Genomic DNA, 27,094 nt, shown 5'->3' on the forward strand with positions numbered 1-27,094 from the left:
CCACCCCTGGGGCTAGCAATGCAAAAACAAACACGACATGTACTTTAAATGCTGCCGTGATTAGCATAGTGACCGCGGCTACGGCTGCAAGTCTCCCCTCCCCCCAGCGATCACGGCAGGAGGGCACCCAACCCCTCCTGTAGACCCCCCCAACGGCCCTCCCGACAATCGCAGCAGAAGGGTACCCAACCCCTCCTGCCGGTCCTCCCAATGGCCTCCCCTAAGATCGCCGGCAGGAGGGTACCCAACCCCTCCTGCTGGACCCCCCCCCCAACGAACCCTCCCACCCCGGAACCCCCTTAGTCTTACTTTCCAAGTTGGACCAGACGGCTCCTCACACGTATGGCCAGCAGGCTTGCCTCCATCCAAATGAGGCGGGCCTGCCCCTACCCTGCCCAACCCACAGGATCCTAGGGCCTGATTGGTCTAGGCACCTAAAGCCACTCCCGCTATAGGAGGGGCCTTAGGTGCTTGGGCCAATCAGGCCCTAGGATCCTGTGGGTTAAGAAGGGGAGGGGAGGGGCGGGCCCGCCTCATTTGGACGGAGGCAGGCCTGCTGGCCAGACGAGCGAGGAGCTGTCCGGTCCAACTTGGAAAGTAAGACTAAGGGGGTTCCGGGGTGGGAGGGTTCGTTGGGGGGGGGTCCAGCAGGAGGGGTTGGGTACCCTCCTGCCGGCAATCTTAGGGGAGGCCATTGGGAGGCAGGGGAGGGGAGGGGCGGGCCCGCCTCATTTGGACGGAGGCAGGCCTGCTGGCCAGACGAGCGAGGAGCTGTCCGGTCCAACTTGGAAAGTAAGACTAAGGGGGTTCCGGGGTGGGAGGGTTCGTTGGGGGGGAGTCCAGCAGGAGGGGTTGGGTACCCTCCTGCCGGCGATCTTAGGGGAGGCTATTGGGAGGACCGGCAGGAGGGGTTGGGTACCCTTCTGCTGCGATTGGCAGGAAGGGTTGATCTGACAAATGAGGAGCACGGTGAAACACAGGTAAATAGCGGTTCCTAGAAGGGGGTACATTGGCCCGCGGGGACAAACCTGTTCACCGTTTCCGCGGTCGGTGAATGGCCTTGTCCCCGTCACCGCAGCGACTGCTAGTTTTCTTCCCCGTTTTTGGCGGTGACCCGCGGCTTAAATGCGGTGGCCGCGGGTAAACCGTCACCGTGTCATTCTCTAGTAGGCATGGTTAACATCTGAAATCACCTTAGCATTTTAAGGCACCTCCATAGACATGATTCTCATCAAAGGTCGGCACTGGAAATGTAGGCCTTTAAAACCATGGTTACATTTCTGTAAATGGTGGAACTGAGTGACTGACTTGCCATTTTTTAAGTGGACACCGAAAATGGTGCTGTGTACAGAATCTAGACCTAAGTCACCAGGCACAAAAATTCAAAAAGATTAGAATTCATAAAGCAGTTACTTAACTGCAGAGCAGTCTTGTAGCTTTCAAAATTCCACAGCTTCAATATACATCCGTCAATGGCAATGCTCCCAATTTGTGCCTTTCAAACAATGATTGTAATCCACAAAATCACACGGTAAATTCTCAAATTCTCAACAAGAGACTTTGTAAAACCTTGTTTTGAGCGACGCTGCATCAGGAGAGAAACACCCTTTCAAATTTTCGATCTGCTCCAAATGGCCAAGATGACTCCGCTGCTCAAAAAGATGCTAGTGCTGACATGTGTCATGACGTTAAGCGCAAAACTTGAAAGTCTGAAAAATCTTTAAAGGGATACACAATGCGTGGACACCCAAGAGCAAAGTATAGCAGCCCAAATAACAATATACTCAGATCCCCTATTTCATTTGTAAAAGACTTTCCATTCTACCATTGAATTAAGGCTGGATGGTTCAACAGAATTTAATTCAAAAATCAATCTTTGTTCTTGCCGGCGTAACCATTTCTTTATATCTCTGCCTCTTGTGGAACCCCTCAGTTGTTTCAAAATCGTATATTGGAGATCCTCAAATATGTGCTGTTTTTGCATACAATGTTTCACCAAAGCTGCTTCTAATCTATTATTCCATATGCATGAACGATGTTCAATAATTCTTGTACCAAAGGCATGAGATGTTTGTCCTATATAAATTAGATCACAGGGACATTTAATTAAATAAATAACATTCTTAGAAGTACCTAACAAAGTCCTCCTCCTATTACCTTTATCCCAAGATACCATTGATCCTTCTAAAGTTACATCACAAATCAAGCATAGTAACATAGTAAAATAGTAGATGACGGCAGATAAAGACCCGAATGGTCCATCCAGTCTGCCCAACCTGATTCAATTTAAAAAAATTTTTTTTTTTTTTTTTTTTCTTCTTAGCTATTTCTGGGCGAGAATCCAAAGCTTTACCCGGTACTGTGCTTGGGTTCCAACTGCCGAAAATCCCTGATCAAATTGTTTCTTCTTACTTGTCCAAATATCTGCTTTGCAGATTCTATCCATTAAATTCTCATTCCAAGGAAAAGATATCATACAGAGGCATGAATTTAATTTCTCATGACTTGAAAACAACCACCAGCATTTCCTAATGATAGATGCAATGTCCTGGGATAGCACAGTATATTTCAAATTGCACGTCAGCAGTGGTTCACTGTCCTGCATTGTGCGAGGTTGAAAAAGTAAATCCCTATTATTATTGAAGGCACAATTGTATGCTGTGTTTACCACTTTTTTAGGATAACCTTGTTGAAATCTTTTTTTCAATGCAGCAGCTTTAACCACATACATTTCCTTTGTTTCACAAATATGCCTATATCTAAAAAAAAATGGGATATAGGCAGGCTATCTTTTAAATGTTTTGGATACATACTTTGGTAAGTCAGGAAGGTATTCTGATCCATAAATTTTGAATAAACCATTGAATTAAATCCATCCCCGTCTCTACAAATCAGGACATCCAGAAAGGCTATCTGTTCAGAATGGAAAGCCATGTCAAATGCAATCATCGGGTGACAACCATTAAGGTTTCCCACAAATTCAAGGGGAGCAGCGTGAATTTAATTTGTTGGTAACAATGTTTTTCTGAGGTTCATCAAATTCCTGCAACTGCTCTGTTTTCCCTGTCTAGATTAAAAAAAGTCATCAATATACCGAAATCAGCACCTCACATGTTTAAACCCATTCGATGGGTAGAATCATGTTTCTTCATATTCAGCTATAAACAAGTCACAGATGGAGCAAATACGAACATAAGATCATGGGTCAGCCCAATGGTCTATCAAGCCCAGTAGCACATTCTCACAGTGGCCAATCCAGGTCACTAGTACCTGCCCAAAACCCAAGGAGTAGCAATATTCCATGCTACCGATCAAGCAGAGGCTTCCCCCATCTCTTAATAACAGACTATGGACTTTTCCTCCAGGAATTTGTCCAAACCTTTCTTAAAACCAGCTACGCTATCTGCGTTTACCACAACCTCTGGCAACACGTTCCAGATCCTAACTATTCTCTGAGTGAAAAAATATTTCCTCCTATTGGTTTTAAAAGTATTTCCCTGCAGTTTCATCGAGTGTCCTCCTAGTCTTTGTAATTTTGAATGGAGTGAAAAATCGATCCACTTGTACCTGTTCTACTCCACTCAGGATTTTGTAGACTTCAATCATATCTCTACTCAGCCTTCTCTTTTCCAAGCTGAAGAGCCCTAACCTTTTTAGTCTTTCTTCATATGAGAGGAGTTCTATCCCCTTTATCCCGCTCTTCTTTGAACCTATTCTAATGCCGCTATATCTATCTTGAGACCAGAATTGAATGCAATACTCCAAGTGAGGTCGCACCATGGAGCGATACAGAGGCATTATAATATCTTTAGTCTTATTAACCATCCTTTTATAAATAATTCCTAGCATCATGTTTGCTTTTTTGGCCACTGCCGCATATTGGACGGATCTTATTGTCTAGAATGACACCCAGATCCCTTTCTTGGGCACTAACCCCCCCAAGGTGGACCCTAGCATCCGGTTACTGTGATTTGGGTTATTCTTCCCAATAATCATCACTTTGCATTTGTCCACATTAAATTTCATCTGCCACTTGGATGCGCAGTCTTCCAATTTCCTAAGTTCTGCCTGCAATGTTTCACAATCTGCATGCGTTTTAACAACAATGAACAGTTTTAGTGTCATCTGCAAATTTAATCACCTCACTTGTCATTCCAATTTCCAGATCATTTATAAAGAAGTTAAATAGCACCGGTCCAAGTACAGATCCCTGTGGAACGCCACTGTTTACTCTCTTCCATTGAGAAAAATGACCATTTAAACCTACCCTCTGTTTTCTATCCGATAACCAATTCCTAATCCACAACTGAACTTTGCCTCCTATCCCATGACTCTTTAATTTTCTCAGGAGCCTCTCATAAGGAACTTTGTCAAAAGCTTTCTGAAAATCTAGATACACTATATCAACTAGCTCACCTTATCCACATGTATATCCACACCTTCAAAGAAGTCAAGCAAATTGGTGCCATTCTGACTCTATCTCATTAAATCATGTTTGTCTACGTGCTCCACAATTTTATTTTTTATAATGGTTTCAACCATTTTGTCCAGTCTTGAAGTCAGGCTTACCGGTCTGTAATTTCCCAGATCTCCTCTGGAACCCTTTTTAAAAATCAGCATAATATTGCCCACCCTCCAATCTTCAGGTACTACAGATGATTTTAGTGACAGGTTACAGATCACTAACAGCAGGTCAGAAATTTCATGCTTGAGTTCCTTTATTAACCTGGGATGTATACCATCTGGTCCAGAGTATTTATCACTTTTTATCTTGTCGATTTGGCTTTGTATATCTTCCAGATTCACAGAGATTTCTTTCAGTTCCTCCGCATCATCATCCTTGAATACCATTTCCAGTTCTGGTAGATCTCTTACATTTTCTTCCGTAAAGACCGAAGCAAAGAATTAATTCAGTCTCTCCGCTATGACCTTATCCTCCCTGAGTGCCTCTTTTGCTCCTTGATCATCCAACGGTCCCACGGATTCCCTCACTAATTTTCTGCTTCTGATGTACCTAAAGAAATTGTTATGAGTTTTTGCCTCTTTGACAAGTTTCTTTTCATATTCTTTCTTAGCTTTCTTTATCAATTCTTTGCATCTAACTTGCCGGTGCTTGTCTCTTCTTATTTTCTTCATTCGGATAATTTTTCCATTCTTTAAAGAATGTTTTTTGGGCTCTAATAGCCTGTTTAACTTCACTTTTTAACCATGCCGGCTCTCATTTCCTACCATAGCCACACCAGAAATCTGGGCGTAAACTGTATCTTCAAAAATAAAATGGTTATTCTTGAGTGCCAACTGCACTAAACTAAGCACAAATCCCCAGATTCTGCAAAGTGCATCCCAATTTTAGGCAGCTGTAGGCGTCCTACTGCTGTCTAATCAGCCAATCGGGATGCACATTTTTTTTAAAAAAGTGCTCCCCAGGCAGGCCGCCTATATTGAAGGCACCTCCGGGAGCCTAGGGAGGCCTGCAAAACCGTCTAAGCTTGCCTAAGGGCCTTTGGTGAACCTAGGCAGCCTTACGTGTCTCCCTAGTAGAGTGGGAGACACTTACAATGTAGGCCAGAAAAATGCCGCTATACTTATCGCGGCAAGGGATCTCCCTGCCACAAGTATAGTGGCTGCGGCTGCCTGTCTCCCCTCTTGACGATCACTGGCAGGAGAGTCCCCAACCTCTCCTGCTGGAGGATGCCCCCCAACGCCTCCCGATCGGTGGCAGGAGAGAGCCCAACCCCTCCTGCCGGAGGATGCCCTCTGACACCTCCCAATCAGTGGCAAGAGGGTGCCCAATCCCTCCTGCCAGAAGGCTGCCCACCCGCGTGATCGCTGGCAGGAGGGTACCCAACCCTCCTGCCATAGGACGCCCCCCCCGACCCCTCTGTGGACTCCCCTAACTTTCCACCCCACACTAACCTTTAATTGTTGGCTGGATGGACGGATCTTGCTACCGTCCATCTGGCAGGCCCGCCTCATTCCAATGAGGTGGGCCCGCCCTTTCCAGCCTATCCCCGCTAAATCTAAGGCCTGATTGGCCCAAGCTCTAGGAGCCTTGGCCAATCAGGCCTTAGGCTTAGTAGGGATGAGCCTGAAAGGGCCTGCTGGCCGGCCGGTAGCAAGACCCATCCGTTAGTGGGGGGGGGGGGAGTTTAGGGGGGTCTGCGGGGCAGGGGAGAAATTAGCAAGGGGGGGTTTGGAGGAGGGACGTCCTCCAGTAGGAGGGGTTGGGCACCCTCCTGCTGGCGATCGTCAGGTTCTGGGGACAGGCGGCCGCAGCCGCTGTACCTATCGCGGCAGGCAGATCCCTTGCCGCGATAAGTGTAGTGGCCGTATCTACTCTAACCTGATTTTGTAACCGGCATCTGTAACATGGACGCGGTTACAGAATTGGGGTTAGTGTAGGCCCGATTCTGTATAGGATGCCCCTCCCGAGCGTTCTGTACAGAATCCGGGCCAAAATCTGTAGGTACCTGCTAAACAGCATGCATTTTAGGATCTCCGATGTACAATTTTGAAACAACTGAGGGTTTCCACAAGAGGTGGTTATATGAAGAAATGATTACGCTGGCAAGATCAGATTGATTTTTGAATTAAATACTGTTGAACCATCCAGCCTTAATTCAATGGTAGAATGGAAAGTCTTTTTCAAATGAAATAGGGGATCTGAGTATATTGTTATTTAGGCTGGTATAGTTTGTTCTTGGGTATCCACACGTTGCATATCGCTTTAAAGATTTTTTAGACTTTTAAGTTTCATGCCTTGGTGACATCATGACACTCGTCAATACTAGCGTCTTTTTGAGCAGTGGAGTCATCTTGGCCATTTGGAGCACATTGAAAATTTGAAAGGGTGTTTCTCTCTTGATGCAGTGACCTTTGAAACAAGGTTTTGCAAAGTCTCTTGCTGAGAATTTACCGTGTGATTTTGTGGATTACAATCATTGTTTGAAAGACACATATTGGGAACATTGCCATTGATGGATGATGTATATTAAAGCTGTGGAATTTTGAAAGCTACAAGACTGCTCTGCAGCTAAGTAACTGCTTTATGAATTCTAACCGTTTTGAATTTTTGTGCCTAGTGACCTATTGAGTAATTGATTTATTTAATTACAAGCCAGCCCCGGTCTTTTGGACAGAGAATTTCCTCCCCCCCTTTTATAGTGGGAGTTTTATGTCTCTGGCGTTTTTCCGGGAGTAGGCCAATGATAGCACATAAAACTCACTAGAGCTTTGTTCTTTTATTGAGTATTATCCTTTTGGATATTGAGGCCAATTTTGTCAGTTTTTTGGTAACTCAGTTGGTCACCAGCCACAAATAGAAGGAACCCACTGAAATTTGAGGTGGTATACAGTGAAGTATCATGCCTCCTCCACTAGAGAGTGTTACTAGTGAGATAGTCCTGTCTGTGTCATCAGTCAGGGATATCTGGTTGGGGCTAGTGAGGGTGATTCACCTTTCATTCCAGACAGTTCAGGTCCATGAATTGGCAAATCACCATTGTGTTACATAACAAATAAAAAGCATTTTTTAATAGGGGGCGGAGAGCCAAATACCTGAAATTCACTGATAGCCATCAGCTCTGTGTTGTTTCTTTCCTGGTCCAACTAGAGGTAAGCCAAGAGGATGTCCTCAGGCAGATAGACAGACTAAAGAGCGACAAATCGCCAGGTCCGGACGGCATTCACCCAAGGGTACTCAAGGAACTAAAGAACGAAATAGCAGAGCCACTTTGCCAAATATGTAACCTATCTTTAAAAACTGGAGAGATCCCGGAGGACTGGAAAATTGCAAATGTCACGCCCATCTTCAAGAAGGGTTCAAGGGGGGACCCGGGGAACTACAGACCGGTGAGCTTGACCTCGGTCCTGGGAAAGATGATGGAAGCACTGATTAAGGACAGCATCTGTGAACACATAGAAAACAATGGACAGCTAAAGTCGAGTCAGCACGGCTTCTGCAAGGGTAGGTCATGCCTCACAAACTTATTGTACTTCTTTGAGGGGGTAAACAGCCAGGTGGATAAAGGGGAATCCATCGACATCATTTACCTTGACTTTCAGAAAGCCTTCGACAAGGTACCGCACGAAAGGCTGCTTAAAAAGCTGTGGAAACACGGAGTGCAAGGGGAGGTCCACCGATGGATCAAAAACTGGCTGGCAGGCAGGAAACAGAGGGTTGGAGTAAAGGGCCATTACTCAGACTGGCAATGGGTTACGAGCGGAGTTCCTCAGGGGTCGGTGCTAGGACCGCTCCTGTTCAATATATTTATTAATGACCTGGAGGTGGGAACAAACTGCGAAGTTATTAAATTTGCGGATGACACCAAACTCTACCGCAGGGTAGAAACCATAGAAGACTGCGAAGATCTGCAAAAGGACCTAACGACACTAGAAGAATGGGCCAAAAAGTGGCAAATGAGCTTTAACGTAGGGAAATGCAAGGTCATGCATGTAGGGAAAAAGAACCCGATGTTCAGCTACAAAATGGGGGGATCACTGCTAGGGGTAAGTAACCTTGAAAGAGACCTGGGAGTGATGGTAGACACAACCCTGAAGGCGTCGGCACAGTGCGCCACAGCCTCAAGAAAAGCAAACAAAATGTTGGGTATCATTAAGAAGGGTATCACGACCAGGACGAAGGAGGTCATCCTGCCACTGTATCGTGCAATGGTGCGCCCGCATCTGGAATACTGTGTCCAGGCCTGGTTGCCGTACCTCAAGAAGGACATGGCGGTACTTGAGGGAGTCCAGAGAAGAGCAACTAAACTGATAAAGGGTATGGAAAACCTCTCATATACTGACAGACTGAAAAAGCTGGAGCTGTTCTCCCTGGAAAAGCGGAGACTTAGAGGAGACATGATAGAAACCTTCAAGATCCTGAAGGGTATAGAAAGGGTAGACAGGGACAGATTTTTCAGATTATGGGGAACCACAAGTACAAGGGGGCACTCGGAGAAATTAAAAGGGGACAGGTTTAGAACAAATGCCAGAAAGTTCTTTTTCACCCAGAGGGTGGTGGATACATGGAATGCGCTTCCGGAGGCTGTGATAGGCCGGAGCATTTTACAAGGCTTCAAAGAAGGTTTGGATAGGTTCCTAGAGGATAAAGGAATTGAGGGGTACAGATAGGAGTGGAGGTAGTTTTAGGGATAGTCTGGGACCACTGCTCAGGCAATGAGCCTGATGGGCCGCTGCGGGAGCGGACCGCTGGGCGAGATGGACCTCTGGTCTGCCTCAGCGGAGGCAACTTCTTATGTTCTTATGGTCATTACATCTGTCTCCCACACTGTATTTCCCCAATATAATTCTCTTTAAAGTAATCAAACTGCCTCTGTCTGCCCAGCATAACTGCATACGGATGACCAACCAAGTTAGTAAGTCAACTTATGAAATTCTGACTTCTTTGTAGGAGTGGTAGTTAGAGGTGGTCAGTCAAGTGGCTATTATGTTTTGGATTAGATCCTTAGTGGTATCATAAGAAGGACCTCTAACCGAGGTAAAGAAAACGGAATTTATGGATACTGAACTGCAAAGTCCTTCAGTGCCGCAATTAAATTTTCATATCTTCCAGGAAATTTTCAACAAGCACGTGGAGAATGACTTCTTAGGTAGATCTACTTTTAGCATTTATACAATATTTATGCAACGGCATTTCTTTGCCCTAACCCTACAATGCCTTTCCACCATTACATTACATTAGTATTTATGGATTGCTAATATGCCCCAGAAGGAGTTCAATGTGATTTACAGTTTAGAAGAGCGGGTTTATGACGTAGACAATTTGGTTTGTGTAGGAGTAAGCTTATGGTATATGGTTTGGAGAGAAAATTAGCTATATCTGGTGTCTTGATATTACAAGTTCTGGTATGGGTGTCATTTTCCCATTTGTGGGGTGATGGGTAAGTAGAAAGCTTGATCATCTATCGAGGTAGGAGAGGTAATTTATGTCTTGTTTGGTTTCTGGTTGTTGTAGCCTGTTGTTTGTGGGGGGAATTTAGGTATTTTCCAAATAATGTAGCCACTTGTGATTGACAAGTATAGTAATGTCCTAATGCAGGTTTTGGTCCAAAACATTACACTTAACACTGCAGCAAAACTTTCTGAAGCATAAACATATCATAAATGAAAGTCATCTTTAATATCACTCTATGACATTTTTCGTGTCTTTCAAAATCACACGTAACCATGCTGAATGTACCATCTGGTGACAAATTAACCAGTGCGAATGCAATCTTTCTCTGTACATACTGTATGTGCACTGGCTGGCAGTAAGCATGCTTAGATGTTTCAATATCTTTTGTTCTTTCATTTGTATGACACTGTTTTTGATTAAAAATCAATAAAGAATTTAAAAAAAAAAAAAGATGTTTCAGTGCTTTATAAATAAAAGGACATTGTCTTTGAGGGTCCAAAATGTCTCAGTTACGCTGCAAAACACTATTTACAAGGTAGGACAATAGAACATTCCTCTTTGGTTCTATGTTTTGTTTATAACATCATGTGTAATTTGCTGTGTAGGACAGGGTAAGACAGGGAAAATGGGAAAAACCCCCAACAACACAGTCACCATAAATAATGCAAAAAATAATCGGTTTTGACTTAGTTGGAAAAAATGAGATCTCTGCATCTTCTCAATCACTATCTTGTGTTCCAGGATTAATCTCTTGGCTTCAATGCCTGACCCTGCTTGCATTCAAACAAAAAAATTCCAGCATGTGGTCCTTGACTGTCCATTATTAGGTCTCTGTAGAACAGCAGTTAGACACTGTACTATAATGATAAACCTAGCAAAATATATCCACTGACTGGCTTGTCTAGCTCAGGAAACACATATTTGTTTAAGTCTTCTCCACATTTTCTGGTGTCCTTTGTTAAGAGTTTATTGTATTCTCTGTAACAGCATCACCAATATAATTCCTTGAATTCCCTGGTGGAGAAGAAAGAATTTCTTCAGTATTTTGGGCTTCTGGTTTGGTTTGGTTTAGGGATCGTTGGGAATCTGACTCATCATTGTTGGTGGCTGTTTTGAAGCTTGATTCGCTGCCCATATCACTATTTTGCAGTGGGAGTAGAGCCTTGTGTCTCATGAGACTGTCATCACTATTTTTGCCTTCCAGGGAATTCCTCTTCTTCATATTTTTGTTGGTAATAATGTTTTTCTGAGGTTCATCAAAGCTCAAGGACAAAGTGACTGTCCCACTACCAAAGCTTACTTTCTGTTTGCACCCACGCTGCCTCCCCATTGGTGAAGAGGGCTCTTCGTGGTTGCTCTTGCTGCTGATTGAAGATGATGGAGTGGAACCAGTTGATCCTCCAAGGCTATTGGACCTCTTATGTGACACATTGCTGCGTCTCAGTGTTGCCCTTGCTGCCACTTTGAAAGCATGAGCTGCTGTGCTGCATCGGACTTCTTCAATTGTATTTCTTGATGGTCTAAACAATATGATATAGATCTTGTTGAAAAATATGCAAGCCAAGAGCCCAAAGCTGGATGCCAAAATGGCAATCACCTCAACAGCAGATACAAATTTCCCATAAGTGCTTGCATAGGCTGGGATGAAAGAGATCCACACAATGAAGAAGATGAGCATGCTGAATGTGATGAACTTAGCTTCATTGAAATTTTCAGGAAGTTTTCTGGACTTGAAGGCAAAGAAAAAACAGACGGCAGCTAGCAGACAAGTGTAGCCAATCAGGAATCCCAGTGCCATCAAAGAACCTTCATGACATGTTATAAAAATGGTCTCATCCTCTAGTTCATGATTCCTGTAGCTCCAAGGTGGTGCTATATAAAGCCAGATCACACAGATTACAATTTGTACAAAAGTGCACAGGAAAACCAAGAGGAACTGGAGGTTGAGGCCCCACCATTTGCGATGGAAGCTTGTTGGAATCTTTGCCTCAAAAACTAGAAGGATGCGGTTGGTTTTCACCAGAATGCAAGAAATGCATAGCACAAAACTAATTCCAAATGCTGGTTGACGTAAGCGGCAGGTCCAGTCTTGTGGTTCCCCAATAAAAATCAAAGAACTTGAGAAGCAGCAGATCAGAGAAAAGAGGAGGAGGTAGGAAAGCTCTCTGTTGGTGGCTTTAACGATGGGTGTATTACGAAACTTGATGAAAACTCCTAGGACAAAGGAGGTTAGAAAAATTCCCAAGACAGCAAAGAGAGTGAGGGCAATTCCAAAGGGCTCTGTCCAGGACAGGAACTCAATCCGCTTTGCAATGCAGGCAGTGTGGTTTTCATTGGACCATGAATCAGGAGGGCACTTTTCACAAGCACTCGCATCTGTAAAAAAAAATTAATTATAATAATAAATAAATTTCACGGAACACAGTTCTATTTATTTTTTATTTATTTAATCATTTCATATACCCACTTATCTAGGCGGCTTACAAAATAAACTTACAACAATAATTGAGGTATATGTCTAACTAAAATGCATAATTACAAAACTGAAAAAAAATCATGAAACAGTTTGTCAAAATAACAAAGGGTCTCTTTTATCAAGCTGCGCTAGAGCTTTTTAAGTCAAGCTGGCACGGTAAATGCTCTGACACTGATAACGCCGCCGGCGCACTTACCTCACCGGCTCTTGCTAAAAACCTCTAGCGCACCTTGATAAAAGGGTGGGAAAGTTTTTAACTGTTTATGAAAAGTAATCAGATATTCATTAAAACGTAAAGTTGATGGTGATGCATTCCAGAATAATAGACCTGCAACTATGAACAGTGAATTCTTGTGTTTCATCACAGACAGCCATTATTTCTACTTAATTGAGGAGAATACAAAGTTATCCATGTTTATTTTTAAGTTGAGACTAGTTGTCTTTTTAAAGCTGCTGTTCGCATGGGCTGAATCAAGGTAACTGGATTCATGACAGAAGCTTTTCAGTTCTGATAAAATAACTAGGCATCTTTTAGTTCAGGTCTCTGCTTAGTTCTCACTGCTTCCTTTAATAATCTCATGACAAAATATTTTCCAAATCAAGCAACTGTGTTTCTAATTGATTCTATCCAATCTACAGTGGACAATTTCTGATACCTCTGATACCTCTGTAATTGGAATTTCAATGCCACAACTTTCTCTGGATGTGAAAATGTTCTTCGTTCAGTGCTGAAAAGACATCTGAAGAAAGAAACTGCATAGTCTCAAAAGCTCTCAAACATTTGGCTAAGATGAAGTATAAAATTAAACAGGGGGTTTTGAGCTATATGTTGAAAAGGGTCCCTTCCCAGCCATTTGGCTGAGATTGAATGTTGTTAAATATGGAGGTGGGCAGGGCAGGATTAATTCATCGAGGGCCCCTAGGCACACAAATCCACTGGGCCCCCAAGCATCTCTCTATCCTTCCTCCTCCCAAGTCTGGTATCTGTCTCCTCCCCTTCCCTTGCTCTGGCATCTCTCTCTCTGCTCCCTTCCTCCTGTTCTTCCCTGGTCTTTCTTCTCAATTTATTTTCTGCCTCTGTCTAAATTCTTTCTTACTATTCAGTCCTCAATGTCCCTCTTTCATTGTGTCTACCTATAGCTTGCCACCTCTTTCCCTCACCCCTTCCAGTATCTAACTCTATCCTCTTTCCCCAATCCAGCATATGCCCTTTTTTATTTCTCCTCCCCACTTCCTTCCAGGGTCTACTCCCCTCTCTCAACCCCTTTCATTCAATGTCTGTCCCCCCTCTCCTACACTTCCAGTCAGCATCTGTCCCCCCTCCCCCACTCTTCCATTCAGCGTCGTTAGTCATTTCAAGAATCGATTACTGCAATGCCTTGTTCATAGGAATCCCCCTGAAAGAGATCAGACGGTTACAGCTCATTCAAAACACCTCAATTAAACTCTTATGGAAAGCATAGAAATTTGATCATGTTACCCCACTTCTTGAGAAATCTCTCTGGCTGCCAATAGCTCATCGAATAACTTACAAGATCTGTCTATTAACCTTCAAATCAATTCTCCATACAACCCAGGTCTTTATCGAGCGAGTTTTAATACCTTATATTCCCGTTCGATCACTTAGATCTGATAGTCAACACTTGCTGGTAATCCCTTCTTTGAAATCCATTAATACCCATAGGCAATACATTTTCTCTGTCGTTGGTCCACAACTGTGGAATTCCCTGCCCATATATATAAGGGAAGAATGTCTTATAGACAGATTCAAAAGCAAATTGGAATGCTTTCTCTTAAAATGCTTTTAATTGATAATTTTTCTTTTGGAATTTTATTGCTATTTTAATTTTTACAAGACCTATATGTGGTCTTCTCCCCACCTATCGTTTTACCCCTATTCGTCTCCTTTACTGTTGGAGAACCGCCTAGAAGTCAGTTTGACTATGGCGGTATAGAAAAATAAAGTTATTATTATTATTATCTGTTTTGTTTTATTGTCTGACTTATGTTAACAACGTTGTCTCCCCGTACTGAGAAATGTACATGTTTTTAGATTTGTCCGTGGCTTTGTATTACAATTAAGCAATCCATCAAATTTTATTAAAACTTGAAACTTGTCTGTCCCCTCGGTGCTATTTTGTCCAGTAGTTCTCCTGAATTCCAAGCCTGATTAGCAGTCGACGTAGTCTCTCTTGAAAGAGTAAAGAGAGAAAGCCAGAGGGGGTAAAACATGCTTGCTTTCAAATTTTCTAGGATCTGAGACACATGCCTTGCTTCCCCCCCCCCCCAATAATCTTTGCTCAAATATGCAGTCTGTGAGGGTGCAGGGGGCTGGGGGCTTATGTATGGCCATAGGTGCCAGTTCTGTAGATACTGTGGGTGCTTGACCACCCCAATATTGAGCAACCTCCATTACTGTGATGAAGGAGCATTTGTTTGTATTGTGTGTAGCACCGTCAATCATTTTTGAGAAAAATTGGCTCTTATGGTTATGGCCATTGTAATGGGTGTCACCTTACCTTTTGAATCAGCCTGAATCTTGAGCCAGGTGAGTTTGATGAGAAAGAGGGGCACTAAAAGCAAACTTTGCCCTGAGCTCTGCTTTGTTCATTGACTGCCTTGCTATAATGCACATGGTTACAGGCAGAGATGGAAGCAGGTGTCATTGAATGAATTAGTCAAATCTCTCTTTGGAACTGTTGTTTAAAGCTTAGGTTTCAGGGCTTGTCTGCCTCTTTTTTTTAATAGTAAGTAACTTACTGAGACAGACCTATTAGAAAAATCCAAGTGGCAGTCAGAGCTATGGGTGGTAAACAGGCGGGACAGGCCACAAACAAGGTTGTTCAGAGCCTACGTCTGCTAGCCGTCCACCGCCGCTGCAGCAGTTTTAGGATGTCCTGGAGTGCTGCATCTGGACACCTTTCCCTCCGTTCTTTTCAGCACCATCCCATAGTGATGTGTGAGTGACGTGGACCATCCTGGCTATATTTTTAAACTTGCTAGTGGTGACTGTGTTTTAATTTATTTCTGTGCTGCGCTTTGTTTGAATTGCTTTATTTTTATCTATTTACCTTTTGTTCTGTGCTTCTTTAGTGTCTTGATTCTTTTTCCTCTGTTCCTTCCAGCCCCATCTCGAAGTGACGTTGCTGTGTCTGGACTCCTTTCTCTCCTCTCCTTCTAGCCCCATCCTGAAGTAACGTTGCTGCGTCTGAACTCCTTCTAGCCCATTCCTTCTAGCCCTACCACAAAGTGACATGTGAGTGACATGGACTATTCTGGCTATATTTTTAAACTTGATAGCCACGACCACACTCTATTGAGCGGCTCCTGGGTGATGTTTTTGACCAGACCCTCCGAAATTTTGGGATTTTTTTTAAAAAATTATTTTTTCTTATCCTGCTCTCTTTTTTTTTTTAAGTTCTCATCACCAGATTTGTTCAAAGGCATCTGTTTCATTTTTAATACTGTTGTCTTATTATTCTTTAATTATGACTACTATTCCAGTAATGCTAGGTTGACATCTTCCGTGTATCATTTCCGCTGCCCGACTTTGAGTTCTTATTCCCTGTTTACCAAATTCTGAGACTCGGTCATATTCATCACATGTCCCAATTTCCACACCTATTCTGTTTTCTAATGCTTCCACTACATCTCTTAACTCTAGTCTTGTTAGTTCAGATCATAGTATAGATAATATTTCTTCTCTTTTACCTATGATTCATTCTCACCATATTTATTTCTCACTTTCTTTTTTTATTGCTAAACTGTAGAGCAATTCGATCAATGACACCATTGATTCAGGCAGTATTAGATTCTCATCCACATTTTTTTTTTTTTTACTAAAACCTGGCTTTGCGAAGGTGAGGATACAGTTTTAATACAATGTTTACCAGATAATTTCTCTTCTTACTCCTCCCTTAGAATTTATGGTTCCAAAGGGTGGTGGTTTAGCTTTGCTTGCTCCCTCTGATATTAAAGTAGCTCAACTTTCTATTTCTACACCTTCTTTAATAGAAGCTGTGTTTTTCTGGTTTCTTGATTCAGCATTAAATACTGGCCTCCAGCTCTCCCATTATAAATTAAGGAGTCTCTTTTTTTTTTTTTATCACATTTGGCTCTTCATTACTCTAATTTTATAAGAACATAAGAATTGCCACTGCTGGGTCAGACCAGTGGTCCATCGTGCCCAGCAGTCCGCTCATGTGGCGTCCTCTGGTAAAAGACTAGCGCCCTAACTGAGACTAGCCATACAGCAGGAACTTGTCTAACTTTGTCTTGAATCCCTGGAGGGTGTTTCCCCCTATAGTTCCCGGGGACTTCAATCTTCAGTTTGATAATATACAATGTTCTTTTAATTTTCACCTCTCTTCTTTGACTTTTGAACTAAGTCTATTCCAATTGGTTTCATAACCATATTTTAGACCTTATTTTCATACATTTTTCTGATTCTTGGCCTATTCTATTCCTAGTACTTCTATTGTTCTTTGGTCTGATCATTCAATTATCCATATTTCCTTTTCTAAGTTTTCATCTGTTAATAGAGACAATTCACCAGTTTTTATCACTAAGCCTGATTTTAATTCCTTTGATATTTCTTCTACTTTTCCACAATTTACTCAATTTCCTTCTGACTTTTCATTTCTTCCTTTGTCCTCTCAAACTCGGGTTTAGAACGAGACTCTTACTTCAGTTGTTGCAACATCTGTCCCACTTAGGAAACTTAACATTAATGCTTACAGAAAACCTTGGTATTCTAAAGATTGTCAATCTCTTAAACGCCAATTATGTAACATAGTAACATAGTAGATGACGGCAGATAAAGACCTGAATAGTCTATCCAGTCTGCCCAACCTGATTCAATTTTTTTTCTTCTTTTTAGCTATTTCTGGGCAAGAATCCAAAGCTCTGCCTGGTACTGTGCTTAGGTTCCATCTACTGAAGTCTCTGTTAAAGCTCACTCCAGCCCATCTAAACCATCCCAGCCTTCGAAGCCCTCACCAGCCCATCCTCAACCAAATGGCCATATGCGGACACATACCATGCAAGTCTGCCCAGTACTGGCCTTAGTTCATCAATTTTTACTATTATTTTCTGATTCTGATCGTAAATGGCATAAATCTTGTGAGCCTTGAGCTTTGGAAAGTTATTGCCTAATTTATTCCCAGTATCGTGCATATCTCAAAAAGGTTCACTGTAATTACTACATTGATCAAATTAAACATGCTCCAAATAAATTGAGGAAACTTTTTACCACACTGAACAGACTTTCAAATACTAATACTACTCCTTTACAGAGTTCTATTTGACAGCTCAGGATTTAAGAGACATAAAATTGTAAATATCTGCCACCAGAGGTCACCAGACACCAAACAATCAAATCCAACTTGATAGCGCATACTGTAAATAGAAACCCAAGGTGGTTGATTGTCACAAGCATGAAACTTGGGAACAGTAACTCCAGAGCTTAATAGCTGCCATTCTCCAAGGAGATTTTAGATCAGTCCTGGATTTCTGAAAGCTCGGCACTGATTTCAAACGGCAGCATTAGGAATTGCAAATACCACAACGGAGCAAACTCTTCAAAATGATTGGGGATGCTAAACTCAAAAGCAATCACCCCTCCCTGGACAAAGTTAAGGAATTAGCTCTATACTGGGGGTGCTCAAACACTGTATGCTTCTCAATATTCATTCTTACCAGAACACAGATAACCCTATGCAAATACGGGACCAAAAAACTAAAAGTATTAATATATACAAACAAACCCTAACATGCAAGACTCTGCATGCAGTACAACCGCAGAGGAAAAATAACAAATGCATTTCTTCCTGAACAGACAGCAGATGTAAATCAATCACTAAATTAAAAAATAAAATCATTCCCCCTACCGTTGTTGTCTCCCTCCCTCCATGCTGTGCCTTGCCTTCTGGCCTGCTCCTGCCTGGTCATTTTATGCCACCCTCCCCCCCCCCCCCGGTGTTATCTTCGGGCCGGCTTCCTCTTCCTCAGTGATGCAGTGCACAAAGCTGTGGGCAGCAGCTCCTCGCATGTCCCGCGCCTCATCTGGAAGCCTTCCCTCTGACTTTGCAACGTCAGAGAGAAGGCTTCCAGTTCAGGCGCAGGACACACGTAGGAGCCTCTGCCCACGGCTTTTTGCACTGTAGCACTGAGGAAGAGGGAGCTGACCTGAAGACAACACCGCATCGATCGCACCGTAGACTGGCGGCTGAAGAACACTATCTCGAGCCCAATGCACGTGCCGGCCCTGTGGACTGGCAGGAAATTTCTGCGGACCGGCACTGGTCCATGAACTGGTAGTTGAAGAACACTGGTTTAGAGCCTTAAAAACCAAAATCAAACCTTAAATTTAATGCACCAAATATTAGGTAACCAATGTGCGCCAAAAGACAAAGACTTGCCCTTAAACAGTCTGAACAAGTAGCTCTTTCACTGTCTTAACTCATCTGCTTAGGAGATGGCGCGTGGAGATCAAGAAGTGAATGACTGTGTAGTAGGAAGAGATGAAACCTTGAGGGTGGACTTACAGAGCTACCAAGTGACTCAATTAAAGAAGGGGAGACTTTTTAGAACTTACAGCCCAAATACATTGAAGCTCATTTTCAAAGCACTTAGACACACAAAGTACCATAGAAACCTATGAAAATGAGCCCCATTGTGATAGGTTCCAGCTCTGTATATATGAAAAATGAATGGAAAAAATGGTGTTACAATTAGTAAAATTATGGGGGCGGGATCTGGGGCGGAGATTGGGTGGAGATGGGCAGAATCTGGCCCACGACTTAGCCCAGTGTTCTTCAACTGCCGGTCCACAAAATAATTATTTTATTTCCGCCGGTCCATAGGTGTCCATAGCTGCTCTAAACAATGATGCGCTGTTAAGTATTTCATCGAGTCTAAATTTTACCACCTTACGAGACCGTATTGTGTCCAAAGGAAGTATCTTTTAGACATTCCCTCTTTTCCACCAAATCTGCCCAGATATAGATTGTGCTCACGTGTTTTGTACTAGAGGTCCAATTTTATGGAATAATCTTTCCTTAAATCTGAGACAGTCAACTTCATTTATTCTCATTAGAAAGCAAGTGAAAGCATATTTGTTCCAGCAAGTTTTTGTTCATTTTAAAAGGTTTTTCACAGTTGTCTACTGTAGTATGTTTTAAATTTTATGAATGTTTGATGTAATCTGCTTGGATTTAATAGATAATGTGAGATAGAAAGTAGTCAAATAAATTTAAAAATTTACCTGTTTCATCACTATATTCTCCATCCGGGCAGGCCACACATTCAAAGCAGCAGGTGGGCTCCCCCTCAATGATCCCTTTCCTAGTCCCTTCCTGGCAGTCTCTGCTGCAGTTTGAAAATGGCACCTTAATACAAAAATGTCAAGCTTAGAGTTGGCCAACAAGCAGGTTGCAAGCAAACAGGAATACAGGAAGGGTGGGAGGTAGGGGCAATAGAAGGATCTCTTGTACTCTTCATTTTAAAGCAAAGCTGCTAAGTTAGCCTGTACCAGAGGCAAGACTTCTCACAACCGTGGTGCATTTTAGTAATAGTTGAAATCAGGGACTGCAAGTACCACAGTACTTTGGGTTGTAAGATCGAAACCATGACTGGCCACAAAGTCTTCCTAGAAGAACTGAGTAATTTGGCAGTTCCATTAAAGTACAATGAAATAAAAATGATGGAAACTAAAGAGCTGGGACTGAAAGCCCTCTCCCCTTCCACAGCTACAGGCCTTCAGTATTTATGAGCAATATGTGCAATGGCTGACATTTCATAGTCACTTACCAGGTGATAGGGGCATCTGGGCTTGTTACTAATATTTGATTTCTTGTAATAACATGTCTCTTCTCATCCCTCATGCATTTAGAAAAGATTAGTGCTCCAAGGTGGAACTATGTAACACAGCCTATTGACTTCTTTTCAAGGCTAGGGTGAACATTTTGGCATCTTTAGGCATGGCATCAGTGGTATAGCAACGTGGGTGCAGGGGAGGGTCCGCCCCGGGCACCATCATGCTGGGGGTGCCAGCACCTGTCCTCCTCTCTTGCCCCTGCTCTTTCCCACTCCTTTTCCTGCCATGCACATGCCTTCGCTCCCCCTCCAATGTACTTCTAGCTCTTTGCTGGCAATGAGCAGCAACTCCAACCTGATACTCGCGCCAGCGTCGGCTCTCCCTCTGACATCACTTCTGGGTCCTGCACCTAGGAAGTGATGTCAGAGGGAGAACTGACGCCGATGCGGATAGCAAGTTGGTGATGCTGCTTGCGCCGGAAAAGTTAAGGAGGTATGGGGGAAGGGAAGGGGCGCACATGTGTGGCGGGGGGGGGGGGGGGGCACCACCCTGGATGTTTCTCACTCTTGCTATGCCACTGCATGGCAGTAAGGAAAAAGATGTGTTGTTTCTCCCTCCAAGTATATGGTGAAAGATGCCAAAAGAAGCAGGTCCTTTCCTCCTGAGAATGTGATGTTGAATCTGTTCTACTATGTTTATTTTTGATTTGGGATGTTTATCCCCCAATGATCTTGCAAGTTTCAAGTTTATTAGGTTTTTATATACCGCCTATCATGGTTATCTAAGCGGTTTTACAATCAGGCACTTAAGTATTTTCTCCTATCTGTCCAAGTTTCAAGTTTCAAGTTTATTAGGATTTTATATACCGCCTATCAAGGTTATCTAAGCGGTTTTACAATCAGGTACTCAAGCATTTTCCCTCTCTGTCCCGGTGGGCTCACAATCTATCTAACGTACCAGGGGTTATGGAGGACTGAGTGACTTGCCCAGGGTCACAAGGAGCAGCGCGGGGTTTGAACCCACAACCCCAGGGTGCTGAGGCTGTAGATCCAACCACTGCGCCACACACTCCTAGGTGCAGGATTTTATATACCGCCTATCAAGGTTATCTAAGCGGTTTTACAATCAGGTACTCAAGCATTTTCCCTCTCTGTCCAGGTGGGCTCACAATCTATCTTACGTACCTGAGGCTATGGAGGACTGAGTGACTTGCCCAGGGTCACAAGGAGCAGTGCGGGGTTTGAACCCACCTCTTTTACAAAAGCGTACTGTTTAGTGGCAGGAATTTTATGATCATCCGTGCTTTTGCCACGACAGCCAGCATTAAAACTGCACTACAGTTCTGTAAAAGGGGGGGGGGGGTAATGCAGAAATTAATTATTTGATCTTTTTATAAATATGTTTTTGATAAACACTGTGATCTCTAAGACTTATACTTGGTTGGATTTTTACAGTTTGTAGATATGTAATAAGTTATTTATTTTTCTGTATGGGATTTTCCCTTCTTTGCATATTCACTCTTTTAATATTTGTTTATATTTTGCTTGTCTCTTTTGTATTGGCTTATATAATATATTTTACTTTTGTCATGCTTGTATTTTTTGATATTTGCTTATGACATCATGTTACACTTTTTAATACATACCGCTCCATATGAGGCACTTTTCTCCCCCCAAAAAGTGGGTGGAAATAAGGGTGCGTCTTATGGAGCAAATACAGTCCCCCTACCTTTTTTTAATCCTGGCAGCTGCCTCCTGTCCTGATATCTTCCAGCAGCGGCAGAGCAGCGCACAAGGCAGGCACAAGCTTTTTGTGCGCCTGCCTGGTTCCACACCGCTCACTGAATGGCTGCCGTCAGTTCTTGCAAGTCCCGTAGGAGGGGCCTTAGGCACCTGGACCAGCCAGAATCTTAGGCCTATCTCCCAGTGCATCTCCCAGTGGCCTATGATTTCAATTGGCCAGATCCCCTATGCCTCTCCTGCTGACACCAGCTGCGAGCCCTCCCTTTGCTGGAATGGCGGGCCTGCCCCTTCCCAGCATATCTTGGGATGCATCCCAGAATACACTGGGAGATGGGCCTAAGATTCCAGTTGGCCAAGGTGCCTAAGCCCCTCCTATAGGAGGGGCCTTATGCACCTAGGCCAATCAGGGCCTTAGGCCCCTCCCTGGTGCATCACAAGGTTAGAGGAGGGTCCGGGTGGGGTTGGGAGAGTACAGGTGGGGGGGATCTGGTGGGGGTAGCCTTGGGGGATCTGGTGGGAGTGGCCTTGGGGGATTTGGTGTCAGCATGAGGGACTGGACATCCCTCCTGCTGAGATCATTTGGGGGGGTCATGGAGGGTGCTGACACCTATTTCATGCCTACAGAAACTCTTTATGATGCATAACACCACTGCAAGCATGGCTAACGCCAGAAGTGGCATTAGGGGTCGTAAAGCGCCTCCGTAGGTGTGATTCATGTAAAAGGTAGGCGCCGGAAATGTAGGTCTTGAAAACCTTGGCCTAAATTTCTAGTGCTTACAAGAGAATGACACGGGGACCGTTTACAGCGGTAAACCGCGGGTCACCATAGTAAATCCGCAGGAATGGAGACATTTGCAACTGGTTTACCGCAGGAATGGGAACAAGACCTTTCACTGCCCAGGCTGTGCTTCTTTTAGCTTCCAGCTGGCTTAGGGCTCTCTCTCTGACCAGGGGGAAGTTGCCCTAGTTGCACTCCCCTAGCATTATTCTTGCCATGTGTGACTAAAGTATTCTGTTAGCTTGATTTTTCTATGTAGCATTCTGTAGTAATTTGATTTGTTCAGTTTTTACAATAGTGAAGGGGATATTTGTGAAAGGGAGGGGAGATGGGTTTTGTTGAACCTGGCTCTGTTTTATTTGTGTTTATAAAATGACAATTGTCAGAGAAGCTTCCGCCCATACACACGTGACTGTGGCACAGGCAGGCTTCGTCAGCATTAGTTTCTTTTCTAAAGCACCGCGAAGGTAAGGGGGAGGGAGGGAGATAGATTTGGCTGGAGGGAAGGAAGGGGCCACGTGCGCAATCAGTGACCGCATGCCTTCCCTCCCTTAAGTTTCTTTACGCCGTGAAGGTAAGGGGGAGGGAGATTCTTGAGCTGCTGAAGGGCGGTGAGGTGGCGAGAGGGAAGGGTGGATGCTGCGGGGATGGGGCGGTGAGGGGATGGTGGGTTTGGGGACGGGGCGGTGAAGGGGACGGCGGGGACGGGGCGGTGAAGAGGACAGTGGTCTGATGACGGGTCAGTGACAGGGACAGATTTTTTCCCATGCCATTGTCTAGTGCTTACCTTTTCCAAAGCTATAGTTCTATACACGGTGCCATCGCATGCTTGACACATGATCGGCAGCCATTTTTAAGGCAGCTGCTGACAATAGTGCCGTTTATAGAATCTGAGCCTAAGGCCCTCTTCTATCAAACTGCAATAGCAGTTTTTAGCACGGGGAGCTGCGCTGAATGGCCCCGTGCTGCTCCCGACACTCAAAGGAACTCAATGAGCATAGAGAGCAGCGCAGGCCCTTCAGTGCAGCTCCCTGCGCTAAAAACTGCTATCGCAGTTTGATAGAAGAGGGCCTAAGGGTAATTTCCTAACTGCTCATGCCTAAAAAGTATCGAAAATGTCTGTTATTTTCATAAAACTTTGCTTATGTGACCAGGATAGTCAAATTTTGCAATTTACCTATTTAAAATGTGAAAACACTGAATTTTCATTTTTATAAAATCATAAAAAGCAACATATGAATCACAATTAACATGTATTTATATTGAATTTATACAAAGATGACCACAGAAGATTTAGAAGTGAGTAGTTTTTTGAGATTTACAATTATATTATAAGCCATCTTCATGAATCAGCCCCCAGATAGCATGTTCTCATGATATTGCTCTTGGTGGAGGCGATCAAAGTCCTTTATATCCTGGTGGAAGTGTTCACCTTGTTCCCCTGAGTATGCCCCCACGTTCTCCTTGAAAGTCTAAAGATGAGCATTAAGGACACGGAATTTGAGAGATATCGTACAGCCCATTTTACTGTAATTCTTCACGAGATTCTAAACCAACTCCATGTAGTTTTTGGCCTTGTGATTGCCCAGGAAGCACTGAACCACAGTGACAAAGCTGATCGAAGCAACTTTTTCCTTCCTAGTTAGCTTCTTGAGAAATTCCTTGCACTCCAGGATCTTTTTTATCTGTGGTCCGATGAAGACACCAGCTTTGACCTTTGCCTCAGACAGATTAGGAAAGATGTCTTGAAGGCTGCTGACTCCTTATCTAGAGTTCTGACATATTGTTTCATTAGGCCCAATTTGATGTGTGGTGGTGGCATCAGCACCTTTTGGGGGTCCACCAGTGGTTCCCATTTGATGTTGTTTCTCCCCATGGCCAGTCCCGCTTTTGGTAGTACACCTTTGTGTCCCTGCTTTCCCAAAGGCAGAGAGAGCAGGGAAACTTGATAAAACCACCTTGGAGACCCGTTAGGAATGCCACCATTTTTAAGTCTCTTATCATCTCCCAGCCTTACTCATCATATTTCAAGGTACTTAGTAAGATCTTGATACTGTTGTAATCCTCTTTGTGGTGCACTGAGTGAGCCAGCATGACTTTGATGCTTCTAGATGAGCTGTCAATGAAGAGATGTCACTCTTTCAGGTTACAGGTGAGTCCAATTACCTCAAACAGACTGGTCACATTGTGGCAGAAGCAGAGCCCATTTTGATGGGCTTGTTGATGCTTCTTCTGATCTGTGACTTGCAGACTTTCATCCAACAAGTTCCACTGCTTGAGCCTAGACATCAAAAGCTCAGCCTTGGACTTGGTGAGACCAAGAGCTCTGATCAAGTCATTGAGGTCTTTTTAGCTTGGATAGTATGGGTTTCTCTCGTCAGCTGCACCACTGATATTGTAAACTGGATATACAATGTCTCCCTCACTTTCTGACTTGCTGCTCTCTTCTGAAGACAGCTGCTCTGTCTCTGGGAGCACGGGCAAAGGGAACTCAGGGCAATGTGGCACTGAGGCGATGGATGAAGGAATGTCCAGATACGTGATTACAGATGCATGCTTGCCACGTCGACAGTTGGAAGGGTCTACCATACAGAAGTAGCAGTTGTTTAAGTGGTCAGTAGGTTCCCACCAAATTCTTGGGATAGCAAACTTCATGGCTCTCTTTTCCCTCTATACCATCCTGTAGAAGAACAAAATGAAATTGTGGTAATGAAAATAAATTTATTTCACCTATGACTAATGTGTGCGAGATTCTCGCAACATATTTCATATCTGATATATTTTCAAATAACATTGAAAATTTTTACACTTATATATTTTTTTTAAATTAAACATTCTAAGAATTTTTATAGCAAAAAAATTCTGCCATGCTAGTGAAAACCAAAATTGTCTTACCTTCCAGAGTTTTTTTTGGCAGTGCTCGCATATGAACTGAGGCACCCAAGGTTTGTCTTGATCCTCAACAGGCATGTCGAAACATGCCTTATAGTCATTTCACATCTTTGCAGATGCTTTTTTGAAGTATTTTTTCCTTCTTGTCTTGATAAATTGGCTGCATACATAGCAAATGCATCTACCGGATGTGCCTTAGTAAAATGGCCTGTAAGTTTCTTCAGCTTGGAATTAATCTGGAATGTTCTGCAAAAATGGTACATTTCAAAATATCAATGTTCTGGTCACAAAAGCAAAGTTTGAGGGTAACGATAGCCATTTTCTATACTTTAGTGGCATAGGCAATTAAGAAAGAACACTTATTACCTAGGAACAAAATAAAGTTAAAAAATATTATTTAGTGTGTAAATGTTTGTGTCCACTTTATAGAATTACCCCCACTGTGCTTAGGTATTCCCATTGGCATAGTTTGGGAAAAATAGACAAAGAGGGGCATTTTCGATAGGATGTCTAAGTCTAATTTGGACGTTTTGGGAAAAAACGTCCAGAGATCCAGTACAGAAAATATCCATTTTCAAAACAGCCAGACGTCTATCTTTTATTTTTGAAAATGATCTATGTAGACTGTTTTAGTGCTTAGTAAGTCTATCTTTTTTGGCCATTTTCAAAAAACGCACAAAAGAAGTTTTGCAGATGTACCCAACTACTGGTTTTGTGGAGTCCTGCCGGCTCAGCTGATGGGAGGATCAGCTGAACTGGCAGGGAGATCTGATTCCTCTCTCTCTCCCTCCCTCCTTCCCTCACACTCACTGATCCTCCAGCCCCCTACATAAAACCCTCCGCTGTACACTCCTTCCCTCAACATCCCCAGGTACCTTTCCTCAGAACATTCGGCAGGAGGGATTCATACTTCTTCCTCCTGCCAGGCCCCATTGAACCCCGACATCACACCCCAAACCATGGCACACCCCGAACCTCTAGCACTAAACCGCAGCACCCTCCGAATGCCTAGCACCTCACTCCAGCACCCCAATACAACCCCATACTTTCGAAGACAATCTGGCGGGAAGGATGCCCACTCTGTCTGGCAGGCCCACCTCTTCATAATGGCAGGCCTTCCCCTTCCCTTAGGGGAGGGACCTAAGGCTCTGATTGGCCTTGGTGCCTAGGACCTCTCCTATGGGAGGGATCTTAGGTGCAAGGGCCAATCAGAGCCCCTTAGGCCCCTCCCAATGCAGGGACTCTCTGAAACTGGCTTAGCTGATCAGGATTCTCCTGTGATCAGCTGATGCCCTTCTTTGGGTGGTGGGAGGGGCTCGTGGCCACTGGGGGAGTAAGGGGAGATCATTCCTTAAACCAGTATCTCGCAAACTTTTTTGAGCTGGGGTACACTAAACCTAGTGTCTCTGGCTCAAGACATCCAGAAGTGCGTTGGTGTCGGCGTGATGCTGTCACATGCATGCGTGACATCAGC

General features: G+C 43.6%; 1 protein-coding gene across 1 annotated transcript in view; it reads right to left on the reverse strand.

Annotated features, from left to right (window-relative positions):
• Window positions 1-9,754: 9,754 nt before the first annotated feature.
• Window positions 9,755-27,094, reverse strand: part of CASR (calcium sensing receptor) — a 161,941-nt gene continuing 144,601 nt past the window's right edge. Inside the window, exons 6-7 of the mRNA XM_033940337.1 lie at window positions 19,657-19,780; window positions 9,755-12,292 (exon numbers count right to left, since the gene is read on the reverse strand). Of these exons, the coding sequence (XP_033796228.1) occupies window positions 10,875-12,292; window positions 19,657-19,780 (1,542 nt within the window). The 3' untranslated portion in view covers window positions 9,755-10,874. The remainder of the gene's footprint in view (window positions 12,293-19,656; window positions 19,781-27,094) is intronic.

This window comes from Geotrypetes seraphini, chromosome 4, assembly GCF_902459505.1.
Source record: "Geotrypetes seraphini chromosome 4, aGeoSer1.1, whole genome shotgun sequence".
In the NCBI taxonomy this organism is placed as follows: domain Eukaryota; kingdom Metazoa; phylum Chordata; class Amphibia; order Gymnophiona; family Dermophiidae; genus Geotrypetes; species Geotrypetes seraphini.